Source organism: Vombatus ursinus, unplaced genomic scaffold, assembly GCF_900497805.2.
Source record: "Vombatus ursinus unplaced genomic scaffold, bare-nosed wombat genome assembly UNPS02014799.1, whole genome shotgun sequence".
Taxonomy (NCBI): domain Eukaryota; kingdom Metazoa; phylum Chordata; class Mammalia; order Diprotodontia; family Vombatidae; genus Vombatus; species Vombatus ursinus.
In genome coordinates, this window is record NW_020954577.1 from 53813531 (window position 1) to 53830350 (window position 16820).

Genomic DNA, 16820 nt, shown 5'->3' on the forward strand with positions numbered 1-16820 from the left:
ACCCAACACAACAGCCCACAAGCCTCCTCTCTTCTTTAGTGATGTGAGGCCTTACTCTCCCACAGCACACAGAGATGCTTTAGAAGGTTTCTTTGTCCTTGCCTTGTGTTCCCTTCCAGTCCTTCTTAGCCTGGCCAGCGTCTGTCTCTTTTCTACTGAGGCCAGCCGTCTACACTAGAATTCGTTGCAAAGCAGGTGTGTATCTTTTTCAAGGTCTAGACAAACTTACTGCCTAATGGGAACAGCCTGTGGGGTCCCTGGCCTAGGAATGACCAACTCATTCTTCCTGGTTTTTCCCGGGTCTCGTTTCTTTTTCTCCTGGTTTGATTCTGTCCAGTCTAACTAGGTCTTCACGTTCATAAAGAGGACCACATAGGAAGGTCCTCATTGGCCATGTAGTCCAACCCATTCCAACCTGATTTGATAGAATTTTGTGAGGGAACTGTCTATCCGTATGGTGGATCTTTGGGTTTATCTGAGGGGTTCTAGCCAAGCAGGCTGTCAACCATATCCTCAGGAAGGGCAGACATCCAAACGGAATGCGGGGCTATTATGGGACCCAGCTTGACCCCAAAGAAAAGACAGAAAAGGTATTTCCCTCCCTTCTTTGCAGAGGTGGGTGAGCATAGGTGGACCATGCCACATACAAAGTCAGGCTTCCCTGATGATTGGTCGGGTTTGCTGAACGACTTTCTTATTTTTTATTATAAGAGACTGCCCTCTGGGAGGGAATAGGGGAGGAATATGTTGAGAAATTAAAATGATATAAAAACAAAACCTTATCATATCAATACAATAACTTTTTTTTTTAAAGAGAGGGAGAAACAAATGAGATCTTCGGAGAAGTCCTGCCACCACCTCCAGGAAGGCGCTCTCCCTTCCTTCCCTCTGCTCCCTAGTGTGCAGCAGAAGTCAGCTCAGTGTCATATTGCCATGGCTTCAGGAGGTCTTCTATGAGTACTCCAGCATGCCAATGATGATCATGGGGAGATCAAATGAATGATGGGATCTGAGTTGAGTTTCCCTTTGTCTTAAGGTTTAGATGCCCTGTGTGACACATTGGGGGTTTGAATAGTTTATATATAAAGGCCAGAGGCAATGAAACAGTAGGGAGAAGGCCACGGGGGTGTGACTTGGAGTTTAGCCTGAGACTCAGTTTCCCCATCTTTAAAATAGGAATGATCATGCCAGTCATACTTAGCTCTCAGAGTTTCTCTTGTGGTTAGTTGACCTAAGGTGCCTTGTACATCTTAGCATGCCGTCTAAATGTCAATGGTGATTCCAATGATACCATCCATGCTGGTCCTTGTAAGTGGCTCTCTGAATGTATCGTAGATGCTTATGTTGGTATCTAATTAGAAACAGATCACCGTTTTCTTTTATAATATACACGTTCTTAGAAAGGTATGGTTATTGATTTCATCCATTTTCATTTCTGTCTATTTCCAAGGCTTGGAGAAAAATCATTTTTTATGTTTCCAGACCTGATTATTAATAACTTACTATGCATTTTGTACAGGCATACGGAGTATGGCTGAATTAATCATCTTTGTAACTCTACAACTTTTTCCAATAAAGGCAGGCCAAATGCTTTATTGCATCACTGCATTGATTCTCCCAACACCTTGCTTGTGGCAAATGTAATTTGACTATCAGAGAAACTAGGAGACAGATGAAGTGACCTTTCTGGGGTTCTTGAATATATCCACATGGGTGGTTCCCTGGCCTCTGTAGGGCTGCCCAAATTCCCCACCTAGGAGGAAGAGAACATGCAGAACATAGTATCTACTTTGTAGATGAGGAAATGCATAGCATGAGTTAGCATATGTGCGCAAAGAGGCAGAGTAGGGTGTCAAGAAGGGTGTATTTGGAGTCAGAGGCTCTGGGTTCAAATCTTGACTGGGCTACTTACCTGCTTCGTGTTCGGGGTAAGTTGCTTCACTGCTCTGGTGTTTCCTCGTCTCTAAAATGAGGGGCTTGATGACATGACCTCTGTGGACCCTTCAAACTCCAGATCTCAAATCCTAATTATGACCACCAGGACCTACTTAGACTCGACAGGTTTGGGCATCCATTTGACTTAAATGGCCCAATATCTTCCTTCCCCTGGACCTTTGCACTGCTTTCTCTTCAGAACATTGACCCCTTTTCCCAGCCCCCACCCCTTGCTCTGATAATAGGAATCAAGTCAACGTGACAAATGCTTCTAGAAAGCGTGTCATGACCACCGTTTTACAACACGGGGACTCCCTAGGCCAAAACTCCCTTCTCTGCTCACCACTCCCCTCTACCATTCTCTGTATTAGAAAGTAAGTTCCTTGAGGGTAGAGACTGTCTCACTTTTGTGTCTGTATGTACTTCAGCTAGCACTGTGCTTGGCTATGGTAGGTACTTAATAAACGCTTATTGAATTACATCTAGTCCAACCATCTCATCATCATTTTACAGGTCAGGAAATCGAGAGACTTGACCAAAGTCACGTAGACGTCAACAACGCGGAGGTAACAGTGATAAGCTAACATTTCTTGAGAGGTTTGTCATGGGCATTATTACCTCTTTGGATTCCCACAACAGCTCTGTGAGGTGGGTGCAATTATCATTCTCATTTTACAGATGAAGAAGCTGAGAAAAGTTAAGGGACGCACCTGGGGTCACACAGTAATGTCTGAGGCAGCATTTGAACTCTGGTCTTCCTGACTCCAGGACCAGTACTCCATCCCTTGCACCACTTTGAAGAGACACGGTGACTCCAGCTCTTACTCCAGCTTTATGAGAGTGACGAAGGCTCTCTTCTAACCGGATAGAATAGAATCTGATTGTTCCTCTCTGCACGTCTGGTCCATGCCCCTCCATCAGTTTTCCACTGCAGCTGCCCATTGAGTTGGGGGCATTTCTCTAGGCCATTATCCATTCCTTGGATTCCAGTGTGGCCCGCAGGCTCCCAGTTGCTCCCACTGTGTGACCAGCCTGCCTCCACACCCAGTCACACATTGTCTTTTCTATCACAAGAACACCACACCAACCTTTCTCTGTACTACTCCGCATGTATTATGCTTCTACGGGGGATACAAAGATGTGATAAACCATATAGTTCCTGAACTCAGTATGCTTACAACCTAGAGGGAGAGCCCTGATGTGTACACAAAAATGGTAATATAAAAGATACTTTGACAACTTAGAAGGTGTGCTGAACTTGGGGTCACTTAAGACCTGGGTTGGAATCCTGCCTTGGATATAAGCTATGAGAACAGAGGCAAACCCCTTAACTTTCATGAGCTTTCATTTCCTCATCTGCAAAATGATATTAACAAACATCATTACTAATGTGAAAATATGTTCAATATAAATGTATAAGTTGAGCCTGTGTCAGATTACACATCATCCTGGGGAGGGGGGAGGAGAAGGAAAGGGAGAAAATTTAGAACTCAAAATGTTATGGAAGGGAATGTTGAAAACTAAAAAGAAATTAATTAAAAAATTATAGGGGCAGCTAGGTAGCACAGTGGATAGAGCACCGGCCCTGAAGTCAGGAGGACCTGAGTTCAAATCCGGCCTCAGACCAAACACTTGACACTTACTAGCTGTGTGACCCTGGGCAAGTCACTTAACCCCAATTGCCTAAGCAAAAAAAAATTATATGAATATAGTTATTAATATAATTTTAAAATAATAATAACTGTAGCACCTACCACACAGGGATGTTGAGACTCAAATTCAATAATATCAATCAGTCAACAATAATAGAAAACAAGGAATACTTCAATGCCTTGTATGTAAATTCATGTAAAGAAGCTATTCCTAGAAATGAATGAAAGATGTGTAATGGGCGTTATACTTTGGCCTTTGATGAATTAATTATCCAGAAGAGTCATCTAAGGCCGACTAGGGCCTTCTTAAAGACAGACTGTATTTAAACCATCCAAAACTGTTCCTAAAAAAAAATCCCCATAGAAAGAGATTCTGTAACTTTCTTTACTTTGTCAATCTGTTGGGAAGTTTTCCTCATGTTTAAATGAAATTTCTCCTGCTTCGCATGAAACTCTCTTGCTTTTGTTCTGTCCCTAGTGCATTTTTTTTTAAATCACAGCTGGCCAGTAATTTCCTTTTAATAACCTTTCATTTAATTAAAGACAGTTATTAAGTCCCTCCTGAGCCTTCTTCAGACTAAATAATCCCCGTTCCTTTGACCTTCCTTCTGCCTGTTTTCTTTGTCCTGACTCTCACCAGTTGCTCTCATTTCTCTGCAGCCTCCAGACTGGACTCGGGGTCACCTTCTCTATCAGTGATCTACACTAGAGACATGTGGTGGAACCCTGTTTTCTTTGGAAAGCTAAGCTGGTGACAGGCTGTGACTGCGGCTCTCTGGGCTCTGGGCTCTGGGCTCTTCCTCTGCCTCTCCTGATCCCATCGACAGCAGGGATTGCGGCGATGGGAACGTTCCCAAGAAGCACTTCCTGCGTCTAGAAAAGTGTTTATAAATCTTCTTTGTCAAAGTCAACTAAGAGCGAGATCTGCTGGGGATACAAATCTAAGAGAGTTCTACTTTCCTGGAGCTTACATTCTAGTGGTAGGGATAAGATAAATACTTATGACGATGATGATGATAGCTAGTATTTATATAGCATTTAACCTTTGCAAAGCATTTTACAATTCTTATCTCATCTGATCCTCACAATAACCCTAGGAGGTGGATGCTATTATTATCCCCATTTTATAAATGAGAAAACTGAGGCAGATAAAGGTTAACTGACTTGGCCAGGGTCATATAGCTAGTAAAGTCTAACATTGAATTTGAACTCAGGTCTTCATGACTCCAGGTTCAATTTCTATCTATTGTACTTGAATAGGAGCCCCCCGTAATTCAATTAACATTTATCAAGGGCCTGCTTTGTGCCCAGAACTGTGCTAAGTGCCAAGGACACAAAAAGACCCAAGATAGTCTCAGGAAGATTACAGTCTAAAAGGGGAGTCCATAAGCAAACAAATATGTGCAAACAAGCTACATACAAGATGAATAGGAGATAATTAAATGAGGAAAAGCACTGGAATGAAGAGAGGCTGGGGAAGGCTTCCTGTAGAAGCTGAGAGGCCGTTCACCAGGGTGGGGACCATGTGAGAGCAGAGAAGGAGGCAGATTTGGGAGATGCTGCAGAGGTGAAATCCACAGGCCTTGGTACCGTATTGGATCTGAGGGTGAGAGAACAGTGTGGAGTCCAGGATGACTCCCAGGTTGGGAGCCTGACAGACTCCCTCTCCAGTAATAGGGAACGTAGGAGTGTGGGGTAGGGTTTAGGGGGAAAGACCATGAACTCTATTTTGGATGTGTTGAGTTTAAGATGTCTTTTGGACATCCAGTTTGAGATGCCTGAAAGGCAGTTGGAGATGGGAGACTGGAGATCAGTAGAGAGACTGATAAAAAGTATCCATCCAGTCTTTCTCTGCAGCCCTCCAATGATGGGGAACTCACTCCTTCCCAAGGCGGCTTAGTCTACTTTGGAACACCTCAGTGTAAGGTCTATCTGGTTATCAAACCTAACTTTCCCTCTTTACAACCTCTTCTCTTCGCTTCTAGCTCCATCTCTTGGGGCCCAACCAACTAGGTCAAGTTCCTCTTCAATGTCCAGTACTTAGAGACAACTTGTGTCTTTACGCATATGGCAGGTGGACATACTGAATGACTTCAAATCCCTGAGTCGAAGGAAATGCATGCTAAATGGTGCTGGCTTTGGAGTCAAAAGAACTGGCTCCATATCCTGCTCAGGCAGCTTACTCGCTGGGCAACCTTAGGCACATCACTTAGGTTGCATGTAGTAGGCACTCAATAAATGCTTACTGACCGACAGAGCCTCAGTTTCCTCATCTTTAAGTTTTACAAAGAACTTTACAAATATTATCTCATTTGATCCTCACAACAACTCTGGGAGGTAGGTGCTATTAATAGCCTTATTTAACAGATGAGGAAACTAAGGCAGACAGCAGGTAAGTGACTTGCCTAGCTAATAAGTGTCTGAGGTTGGATTTGAACTCAGGTCTTCCTGACTCCAGGTCCAGCACTCTAAGCACTATATTTGCCTATCATTATTTCTCCTCTTCCTCCTTCTTCATCTCCTCCTCCTCCTTCTGTTCTTCTCCCCTCCCCGACTTATTAGTTTCTCATCTTTTCCAGTGGAATTCAGTTAAAAACTGTCCTGAGACAAGTCACTCTCCTGCTATTATTTTTTGATGTTTAATGTTTGAAGAATAACCGAACAGATTGATAACTTCTGTTTGTGGTTGAATAAACCTGTGTCAGCTCATTCTCTGTAGGTTTATTCAAAGTGTCCTCTGTTCATCTCCAGCTGAAGACAGGACAACAGGGATGGCCGGTGTCTCCTCTTGGTCCCACAACACGGATTTCTTCAGTGAGATCTGTCTTTGAGTACAAGCCCAGGGAACCTATGGGATGGCCGTCCCCTAAGCAACAGCCTACTAAAGTCTGGAGAGGCTCAGTGGCAGGTTGGCTTGGGAGGGATGGGTTTTCTGCCTGTGGCCAGACTCAAGGCAGTGTAGAATGGCCGAAGCAATGCACCTAGGGTCAGAGGACCTGGGTTTGAATCCTGGCACTGTCATTTAAAGCTTTGAAAATTATAAAATGCTATATAAATACTAACCACCATGATCATTATCATCATTAATAATATTAATAAAACAGAGGATCAGACTAAATAGTCACTAATACCCCCTCTTCCAGCTCCTGATTGATGACATTAAAAATCTTTATGAAATCAGTGATAACAATAAGGCAAAGTGTGGGAATCTGTCCTCTCAAAAATGCATTTCACTACTATTTTTAAATTTTATTTTAAGTGAACTTAAAGGCTTCGTTCTTTTTAAAATACTAATATCTCAGAAAGAGAAGATACTTCAGTGACCGGTCAGTCCCATCCCTACCTGACCAGCAATACCCTCGACAACATCGCCGACAAGTGGCCGCCCGGCCACATCTGGAGGGAGAAAAAAACATATACCTTAACAAAAACATCTTTCATGTCTCTGGTTATAAAATTTTAAAATCTTCATAAAAAGCTGGCCCCATCCACCCACCCCGCCACTGAGGTTACTTTTGATTTCAATGCTTTATTTTCTTGCCCACGGAACACAGACTGAGTCATACTTTCTTTCCTGGTCCTTTCCCATTAGCTGTGATGTTTGGATCACTTAAAATCAAACATTCAAAAGGGCAGGATGGAACTTTTAATAACACCAAATAAAATGGTCTCATTAAATGTTTCAGCTAAAATGAGGTAAATTCTTTTCCAAATCCAGTTGGGAGGACTTACCCACTGATCAGGCAGGGGGCCTTGGGGCAGTGCCCTTACATAGATGGGGTTTTAAAAAAGCAACATTTGGACCTCAGTAATTAACACTCAGAAACTTGCAAGGCAAGTCCAGAACAGTTCTGAACAAAGTTGTTTCAAAAGAACTGACTTTGGCAGGAGCCCTAAACCTTCCCTCATTAGAAGATAGCAACAGTGTGTCCCTTGGGTAACTCAAATGAGGTTTCTGACTTTTTTTTCCTCTTTTAGAATAAATGTAAATATTTTAATAAAAAGCACATCAGTACAGCCAATTATAAAATTGGCCAGCACCTATTTCTATCTAAATTCAATCATTTCAACTCATGAATCAATATCAGAAAGTCCTCCATTAAGCCCTCCTTGGGCTATTTGTCTATTCATTTTCCTTATCTCTTCCTCTTTTGGGCTAGCATTTGCTTTGTGTGAACCCTACTCTTCTGGGTCTGCTCCTTCCCCCCCCCCATCCACTTCGCACAATTTTATAAAGGGACCCAAAGTGCTGTGTCCCTTATACTTGGCCATCTTATCTACCCAAAGGATTCTATTCCATTATGTAGCCCGATTTATCTGACTCCTCCCCTGTCATTAGACGTTCAGCTTGTTTACAATTGCTTGTGATTGCCCATAAAGCTGCTTTGACAATCTTTGTACTTAACAGCTCTTTTGTGGTTGTTTTTGAAAGTATACTCTCAACACATGTGACTAAAAATGGTATTAATAACAACAACAATAATATTAGCCAGCATCTATAAAGCACCTTACGATTCACAAAGCACTTTACAAATGCTCCTCCGAACTACCCTGGGAAGTAGGTGTTGTTGTTAACCTCATTTATACAGGTCAGTGAACTGAGGCAGACAGAGGTGAAATGACTTGGTCAGGGTCACACAGCTAGTAAGTGTCCGAGGCCAGATTTGAACTTGGGAATTAACGAATCAAAGGGCACATTTTTCGGGTTAACTTTAGCTGTCTATTGCCAGTATTGAGCCTCAGTTTCTTTGGCTGTAAAATGCCTTTTCTGGGAAGGGGGTGGGGGGATTTATTTGCATGAGCTACTCACTGGAAGTGAGGAAAGTGCTCGAGAACCCTTTCAGTATTTCAGCGGGAGAGCACGCTGCACTCATCTCCTTTTACAGATGGGGAAATTAGGGCCTATCAGGGTCACATTAAGGGCGGTCATTCCCACTCTGGTCTCCTTTGACTGCAGATCCCAAGACGGGCAGCTGAGGACCTCCCTGCTAGGACTCAAGTGCATTATGAGAATTTTTTTCTCTTGGACTCGGCCACAGTAAGTATAAGAGTGTCGTCTTGTCACTAAACTCAAGCCTTCATTCTAAAACTGCTCAGCAGCTTTCTTCCCCATCCACCGTTGGAGGGAAAATTAAATTCGGAGCCGGGCCCTCCCACGTGCTCCTTGAACAATGAGTCCCACTCAAGCCAGGGATTGGGCGCCCGCGGGTTCCCTCCGAGGGGTACAGAGGTGCTTGTGGCAACTTTGTAACTCGGGAAAGAACAGAGGTTGAATATTTCCACGTGATTAATTCTGAACTTTTCCAAGCGCCATGCTTTGCAAAAGCGGAGGCTGCGAGCAAGGGCAGCCTTCCGTGAGCCTGCGTTGCCCAAATCCTAGAGCTAAGCCCTTGCTCGGGTTGAGGATGCGGCGGCCCTGGCCAGGCTTGCAAAGCCTTGGGCACATGGGCGTGCACCGGGAGCCAGCTTTCAACGCGCGCCCCTTCCTAAGTTAAGCCGAGCAAAAGTGCAGAGCAGGCCAGAAAGCCCACCAGAAACACCAGCCCGGGGCGGGTAGGGGGCACGGGGGCAACTGCCTTGATCGTCCCAAGGAAGGCTACGGGGGTCCTTCCCCGCCACGGCCCGCGGCCCAGGGGGCTGCAACCAGCTGGGCAGAGCGGGACGTCCCCCTAGCACTTCTCCCGCGCAGAAAGCCGATCGGACCGCTCCACTGCGGCCCCACACTGCAGGGGGGACACCGCCGCCTCGGCCCGGCCAGCCGCCGCCCGCGCGCGGCCGCGGCCCCTCCCTCGCGCCCCCGGCCAAGGCGAGCGTGAAAGCCCACGGCTGGGAGGCCGGGCGCCACGCGCGGAGCTCGGGGCTGGCCCGCAGCGGGCCACGGGGCAGCGGCCTCTCGGGCGTCTCCCCCCCACGGCCGGGAGACGAGTGCGATCGCTCTCTGCCCCGCGCCGCAGCCCGCCAGCCGCTCGGCGCTCTGCATTCGAACGCCTGCAGACGGTCCGGCTCCCCTTGGATACTTTGTAGCCCGTGCGCCCGGGCCCGGACGTTCCGGAACGTCGCGCCGTGGCTGCCGCTCGGGAGGCGGCGGTGACCGGGGCGCGCGCCGCAGCCCGGCCGGGGCTTCTGACGAGCATGGAGCGGGCGGCCGCTGCAAAGGTGAGGCTCCGGGCGCTTGCAGCCTGAATGCACACATGGCCCCGTGCTCCCTCCCTCCCTCCTTCCCTCTCCCTCCGTGCCTCCTCCCGGTTCCCTCCTGGAGCTTGGCTTGCCGCGAGCTTTCCCGGCCGATGCCGCTGGATTTTTCTCATTTTGCACTTTGGCCCGCGCGCGTTTGTGTCCGTGGGTAGGAACTTGCTTCATGGGAAGGCTCGCTCTAAGAGATAACCTCCCATGCCAGCAGCCCCTGGATTTCATATTTGGAGCTGAGGGGAAGGGGTTTGGTCTCTGATTCCAGGGGGACCCTCCCCATCCGCCCAACTGTTGCTTAAGATTGCCTGGGAGAGGCTTTGTTGCTTTGGGATCCTAGGGAGGTTTCTCAGATGCCCCCTTACGCTGGGATGGTGTCTCCGACTCTACCCGCTCTGTGCAACACTCTATTCTAGTAAGAAAAATAGGTGAGGAACCGAGCCAGCTCGGATGTGGTTCGGGAGGACCCAAACGATTGTTTGTAAACTTCTAAAAAGAAAAAGGGCCGGAGTGGGAAGGAAGAGTCATCAGGGCTTGGCATGTGACCCCAGGGATGCTTGCAGGAGGAGAGGAGGCTGGGGCCGGGCCGCACGGCTCGGGGCCCCTCGGACCGGCGAGCCCAGGTTCACCTTCCGACTTTGGATGTGTTTTCCTCCCTCGGCCACGTTATGGGCCCGGGGTCGGGGGAATGAGGAAGGTGGGGCACGGAATCGAGGTGCCCCAAGTTAGTACAGTGACCCAGTGTTGAGTGCTCGGAATCTCGGCCGGTATTGACTTAGCACACTCCCCATCTTGCCATTTGGCTGAAGTACACCCCTGGCCAAATACCAAAACCCCAACTTGGTGGGGGTGGGGTGGGGGGAAGATTCCAGTGGAATAGTTGCTGTTCGTGCCATTGTTTAGTCAAACCTCCCGAAAGTTTGCATTTTAACTCTGTTGGCAAGCATAGCTTCTGAGATGTATTTGGTGTTTTAGAAACTTTTTAAATGAGGGGAAGAAATAAAAACAAGAAAAGTACGTGTTTGTCTCGACTGCACGGAGGAAGCCAGAATTGCAAGTAGAGAGCTCCTTGTGTGAAACCTGGCGGCGGTAGTGATGCTTCTGGCCTGAGCTCCATAGGAACATTCAGAGGGTCAGTGAGTCACTCAGGATCCCGCGGGCTTAGCAGGGGAAGGCACTGGAAGGGTCTTGCTCGGACCCTGAACCCCAGAGGGAGCTGGAAAGCTTTAGGGGCCAGGAGACCTGGCTTCTAATTTGGGGTCTGCGTGTTTAGGTCTGCCCCGCCTTTGACAAGGCTCTTCCCCGCTCCCGGCTGTTTCCTCCGCCCCCAAATGGAGGAGTTCACAGAACCATAGGTATAGAGCTAAAAAAAGCCGTTAGACCCCATCCACTCCAGCCCCCTCCACTTCCCAGATGAGGAAATTGAGATGCAGGAGTGACCAAATCCGAGGGCTCTTCCTGTTCAGAATCTGTGAATGTAACTGTGCAGGGAGCCTTTATTAATCTGTGGTGTGTCAGGGCTGAGTCACGCTCTGAGGGCACACAGACATAATCACAGCGCCTGCCCTCAAGGAGCTTGCATTCTGGGTAAAAGCACGCTGCTTGACCCCAAGCATTTCATCAATTTTTTTTTTAAATTCACGAACTTAAAATTCACTTTTAGTCAAAACCTGGGAGTCACATTATCTGAATTTAGTATGTAGTATACTGGGAAGTGGGGGGGCTGCTGAATTGGAGATTGGATTGTATTCTAAGATAACGAGAAAACCTGTATCCTTCCCTTTCCTCTTCCCCTTTTCTTCCCCCTCCTCCCTCTTCTCTCCCCCCTTTTCTTCCCCCTCCCTTCCTTCCCTCCCTCTTCGCCTTCCCCCCCTTCTTCCTCTTCCCTCTCTCCCCTTTCCCTTTTGTCCCGTCCTCTCCATCCTTCCTCTCTCACATAGGTTGAATAAACTTTTTACTGTGTTGAGTTTGACCCACAGATCCCAGCCACACTCTCTTTACCAATTGGAACAAATGCTGCTATGTAAGATCAGGTGTTTTAAAGAACTAATGGGCAGCAGAGATGAAAGTGATTTTCCCAGTGGAAATGTGCCACCTTATCTTTTCAGGGAAAGCCACTTACGCTTTGCAATTTCAGTGAGTGGAGAATGGCTCAGGGGGCTGGGACAAAGATGGTAACCCTCAGGGACTGTGTCAGGAGGGGAGGCCAATAGATGGTTGAAGCTTTTCCCTCTGTACTCTAGTGTGATCTCAGTTTTCTTCTCTGTAAAATGAATGGGTTTCAGCGTCCCTTCCAGCTGTGATTCTGATTCCTTTCCCGGGTGGGTCAGGCTGGAGACCCCTGGTGACCCTTCCAACTCTCAAATTCGATGATTGTGTTTGAATAAAACTAGAATAAGATTTGTGGAAAGAAAGGTAGGTTACCACAGCCCGGCCAGCACTGAGCTCAAGTGAGCCGGGGCTTTCAGGTTGGTGGAACATAAGCTCCTTGAGGGCAGGGCAGCTTGTCATTTTTCTCTTTGTCCGAAGGGCGTAGTATAGCCTGTCAGAGCTTATTCAAAAGACGGAAGATGCAGCTTCCTACAAAATCACATAACTGAGAGAAGAAAAACAGATTAGAGCTAATTCTGGGGATTGGGAAGAGGAAGGAGAAAACACCTTCTGCCTTGGAATCCCACCAGTTAATGAGGGATTGGATTAGAAATCCGTGGAATGGAGGATTGCTCTGCGCCAGCCCCGTCTGTGGTCTCTGCCCCTCCGCCTTTATGGTATGATAGTGACCTTCCCAGCAAGCCCCAGCAAAGGCAGCTGAGCTCCTAAGGGGGAGAGATACGGGTTTGTAGGGCATAGGCCTTGGAGTTGGAAAGACCGTATAATGCTGGAGGCTGCTAGATGGCTCAGTGGATAGAGTGCTGAGCCTGGAGGCAGGAAGCCCTGAGTTCAAATCCAGCCTCAGACACTCACTAGCTGTGTGACCTTGGACAAGTCACTTCACTCTGTTTGCCTTCATCCACTGGAGAAGGAAATGCCAAACCGCCCCTGTATGTTTGCCAAGAAAACCCCACGGACAGTATGGTCCCACAGGGTCACAGAGTTGGACACAGCTGATCCACAGCCCAATGTCTTTCTGTTGCCTGACTGTTACTCTGCACACCTAACCTCAGAAGGTCGCTGCGGAAGTCAGACTTGTTTGGAATTCTGGACCTCTGTCCCTCCCAGTCTTGGGGGGTCTCTGCTTTTGATCTTGGGGGTCATGGCTTCTCCTACACGAAAGCACTGACGAGGGTGAGGAATCCCCTGGGTACACAAGTGACCCACGTTTCAGGTAGCCTGGGGACTACTCCTGGCTGTCTGTGAAGGCTACAGTTTTTATTGATCCAGCTGCAAATCTGGGTGAAGAAAGGGAAGTAGCTTCTGGGTTTAGAGAAACTGGTTTTGACTCTTAGCTCCACCGCCTCCAGATACCTGCCTGCACTTAATTCACTTACATTCTCTGTGCCTCAGTTGCCACATCTGTAAAATAAGAGGTTCAGACTAGACAGCTCTAAGGGCCTTTCCAGCCCTGTGTGGAGTAAGATGATTTGTGTACATTAGCTGCAGTTAGTAAAGGGAAAGCCCAGGGATGTGCCCAGAAGCTGGCACGGGCCTTGCCATCGTGGAGCTGCATTTTCTAGAATTTTCTTAAAAATCTAATTTAGTTCCATTAAGCACTTGTCACGTGCCAGGCACTGGACTAAGGGGCAGGGATGAAAAAGAAAGAAAAATCCCAGTCCCTGTCCTCTGAGAGCTTACATTCTACCAGGGATTGTGCAGTTAGACAATGTACATGCACAGGTCAGCAAATCTGGGGGAAAAACAGAGGCAGGTACTACGGAAAGGGAGCAGATGGGGATGAGGATACAGGACCGTCCAAGAGGAACTCGAGCATCCAAGAGGAAGTGCCCTGGAGGCATGGGGGGGCAGCCTGCACTTAGGGCTAGGCACCAAGGTGGGGGATGGAGAGCTGAATTTGGGACCAGTTTGACTGGAAAGGGGAGTGATAGGAAAGAAATCTGGAAGGGCAGGGGGGAGCTGGGTAGCCCAGAACCATTCCCTCAGAGCTCAAGTTCAGGATTTGGCTTTCCAGGAATGTCAGGGGTATTTTGTAACGGTGACTTCACCCATGGAATTTAGAAACCCAAAGGAGGTGATAATTTGTACCACTTACCCTCCAAAGAGGTTGGATTTTTTTTTTTAAAGAAATGCTGGAAGACCATCCGTTTTCTACTTGTTTTCTAAAGGACAACCAAGTCCTGAGTTTATATCCAGTGTCAGACACTTCCTAGTTGTGTGACCTTGGGTAAGTCATTTCCTTGATGTTTGCCTCAGTTTTCTCATCTGTTAAATCGGGATAACAACACTACCCATCTCCCAAGCTTGTTATGAGGATCAAATGAGGTAATAATTGTAAATTGCTTAGCACAATGTAGGCACATAGCATGGTAGGTGCTACATAAATGCTTATTCCTTTTCCCTTCATTGGAAAAATCTTTATTAAGGGCTTACAACATTGTGCTAGATACTGGGGATAGAATCAGACATGCTCGAAAGGGGCTTCCAAGCATTTATGAGGCCCTTCCTTTGGACCAGCAACTTTGCTGGGGGTGCACAACTAGGAAACAGTCCTGCTCTCAGCTGTTTGCTGCTGGGCCATAGGTAAACAGTGAAATTTCAACATTCTCAGGGGTGAACGTTCCTCGAACTTTGCGAGATGGCAGAGATTTTGTGTAGGATTTGACGGATCTGGTCGTGGCCTGAGTTTCACTGACCAGATAACAGTCACGTCACCCTGAGAAGGTGTTTTTAAAGTAATAAACTCGTCTTCCTGACCCCCAGGCCCACTATCTATCCCTTTCACTACCTACCAGTGTGGCAGGTGGCTGGGGATACTCTGGATACATTCATCTTAAGATCATCTGTTTCAAGCTGAAGGGACCTTAGAGCATATCTCATCATTATTTTACAGGAGTGGAAACTGAGGCAGAGAGAGGTTAAAGTGAATTGTCTAAGGCCATATAGGTAGTACATAGCAGACCTGGGATTTGAACGCAGGTCCAGTGACTCCAAGTGTGATTTTGGACAAATCCCTAAACTCACCCAGCCTTAGATGATGTTTGCAGCTCTGAGTGCTCTCTCTCTGTCTCTCTCGTTTCTCTCTGTCTCTTTCTCTCTCTGTCTTCTTCCACTCCATTCTTACCATAATCTAAGCCCTTAGTATCTCCTGCTGCTTGGGTCTCCTGATAGGTCTTCTCACCTGTCCTGTCTTCCCACTCTCTGATCCCTGTTTCCTTCTGCTATCATACCCTCATCCTCCTAAAGTATGTTTCTGGTAATGCTGTTCTATTAAGAAATCTCCGGGGGTCTTCTGTTGCCTGTAGAATAAAGGACAGACTCCTTCACCTGGAGTTAAGGGTCTGTAGTCGGCCGCCGTCCCTCCTCCTGTCCCCTCCTTTCTCTTTTCTGGTAGCTTGAAGTATAGGAGAAAGGAGTGGATCGAGGTCAGGGCACCTGAGTTTGATTCGCAGCCTTGCTGCTGACTAGACCCCCTGAGTCATCTTGGGCAGGTCACTCCTCTCAGGGATGTCCTTTCCTTATCTGTGAACTGAGTAGTTTGAGCCAGTGAGCTCTCAGAGTCCCCTCGGATCTAAATAGGCCATCCCTGTCATCTAAGTAATCCCTGTGCCTTCCCACCTGTGCTCACGCTTTTGGCATGTCCTCCTTTCCCCTGTTTAACCTGTGAATGCTGACCCATCCTTTAATGCCACCTGCTTAATGATGCCTGTCTTGGTCTCATTGACTGGTAATGCTTTTCTCCCTAACTCAGATCCTAGCCTTGCACTTTTTTGGTGCCTCTCTAACTCAATAGAAATGGGGCCACTAAACTATGACTGTGTATTGACTTAGAAAACCACACATTAACATTATCTGTGTTCTATTTATTTTTCTTTATTTTGTCAAATATTTCCTAATTATATTTCAATCTAGCTCAGGGCACTCATTATACAATATAGTTATCTGGGTTTATACCTTGTCCCCCTATTAGACTATAAGCTCTTTGAGGCAGGGACTAAATTTTCCCCCTAAGTTCTGTGTCTTTCTTGGCGTCTCCCACAGTCCTCTTTCCACAGCAGATGCTTAATACCTACTCACTGAGCCTGGTGGTAGGATGCAGTTCTTGATTAAAAGTAAAAAGACTGGAGTTCAAATCCTAGTTCTGACATTTATTCTTTGGGTAACTTGGGACAATCACTTAATCTCCCTGAGCATCAGTTTCCTTACCCATATGATAAAGATACCATTGAAGGTCCCTTCCATCTCTAAATGTCTGCTCCTGGGGGACTGAGGCTAATTTTGAGTGTAGCTCTGGGATTCTGGAAGAGACCATAAATAATGAAATGCCAACATTTTAATAATAATAATGGTAATAGCTAGTATTTATATCGAGCTTCAAGGTTTGCAAAGTGGTGCTTTATAACTGACCTCGTTTTAACAACACTTCCTAATTAGGAGCCCCTTTTAAAGTCTATATTTTATGGCCCCATTCAGGGCTAAGACTTTGCAGAATATAGTGTCTTACACATGTTGTCATTGAATAAAGATTTGTTGAGTTGAATTGGATTTTTTTCCCCTTAAAAGCATCTAGGAAAACTCAGATGAGTAAAAGAGATACTTTATAATTGTTAACCAGTTTAGTTTTCATCTTCTCTGACTTCTCAGCAAGGAGCTTATTAGTGTCTTTACCAAAAAGAAAAAAAAAAAAAAGGCTTCTCAGAAGCTTCCTTGAGAGTGTTTCAAGTGGATAACCTCTCAGGCAGCTTTTCAAAAAAGGGTTTGAGAATCTGCCTTTTAACACCAGTAGCCAAAAACACCTAGGGGAAGACGGCTTGGATGGCCTTAATAGGCTTCTTTGTACAAAACAGTCTTCCTTACTCCTTCTATAAGTGGGATTAAGAAACGGCCTACACACACACACACACACACACACACACACACACACACACACACACA

The 16820-nt window shown here is 46.6% G+C and overlaps 1 protein-coding gene across 3 annotated transcripts in view; it reads left to right on the forward strand.

Annotated features, from left to right (window-relative positions):
• The first annotated feature begins 8567 nt into the window (after positions 1 to 8567).
• LOC114050437 (cell division cycle-associated 7-like protein) overlaps positions 8568 to 16820 on the forward strand; it is a 31957-nt gene continuing 23704 nt past the window's right edge. For 2 of the 3 annotated variants that reach the window (XM_027872111.1, XM_027872112.1), the window contains exon 1: positions 9693 to 9743. In XM_027872111.1, coding sequence (XP_027727912.1) covers positions 9720 to 9743 — 24 coding nt within the window. In that variant the 5' untranslated portion in view covers positions 9693 to 9719. Of the gene's footprint in view, positions 8626 to 9692; positions 9744 to 16820 lie in introns of those variants that run through there. The other variant, XM_027872113.1, reaches the window with a different exon arrangement.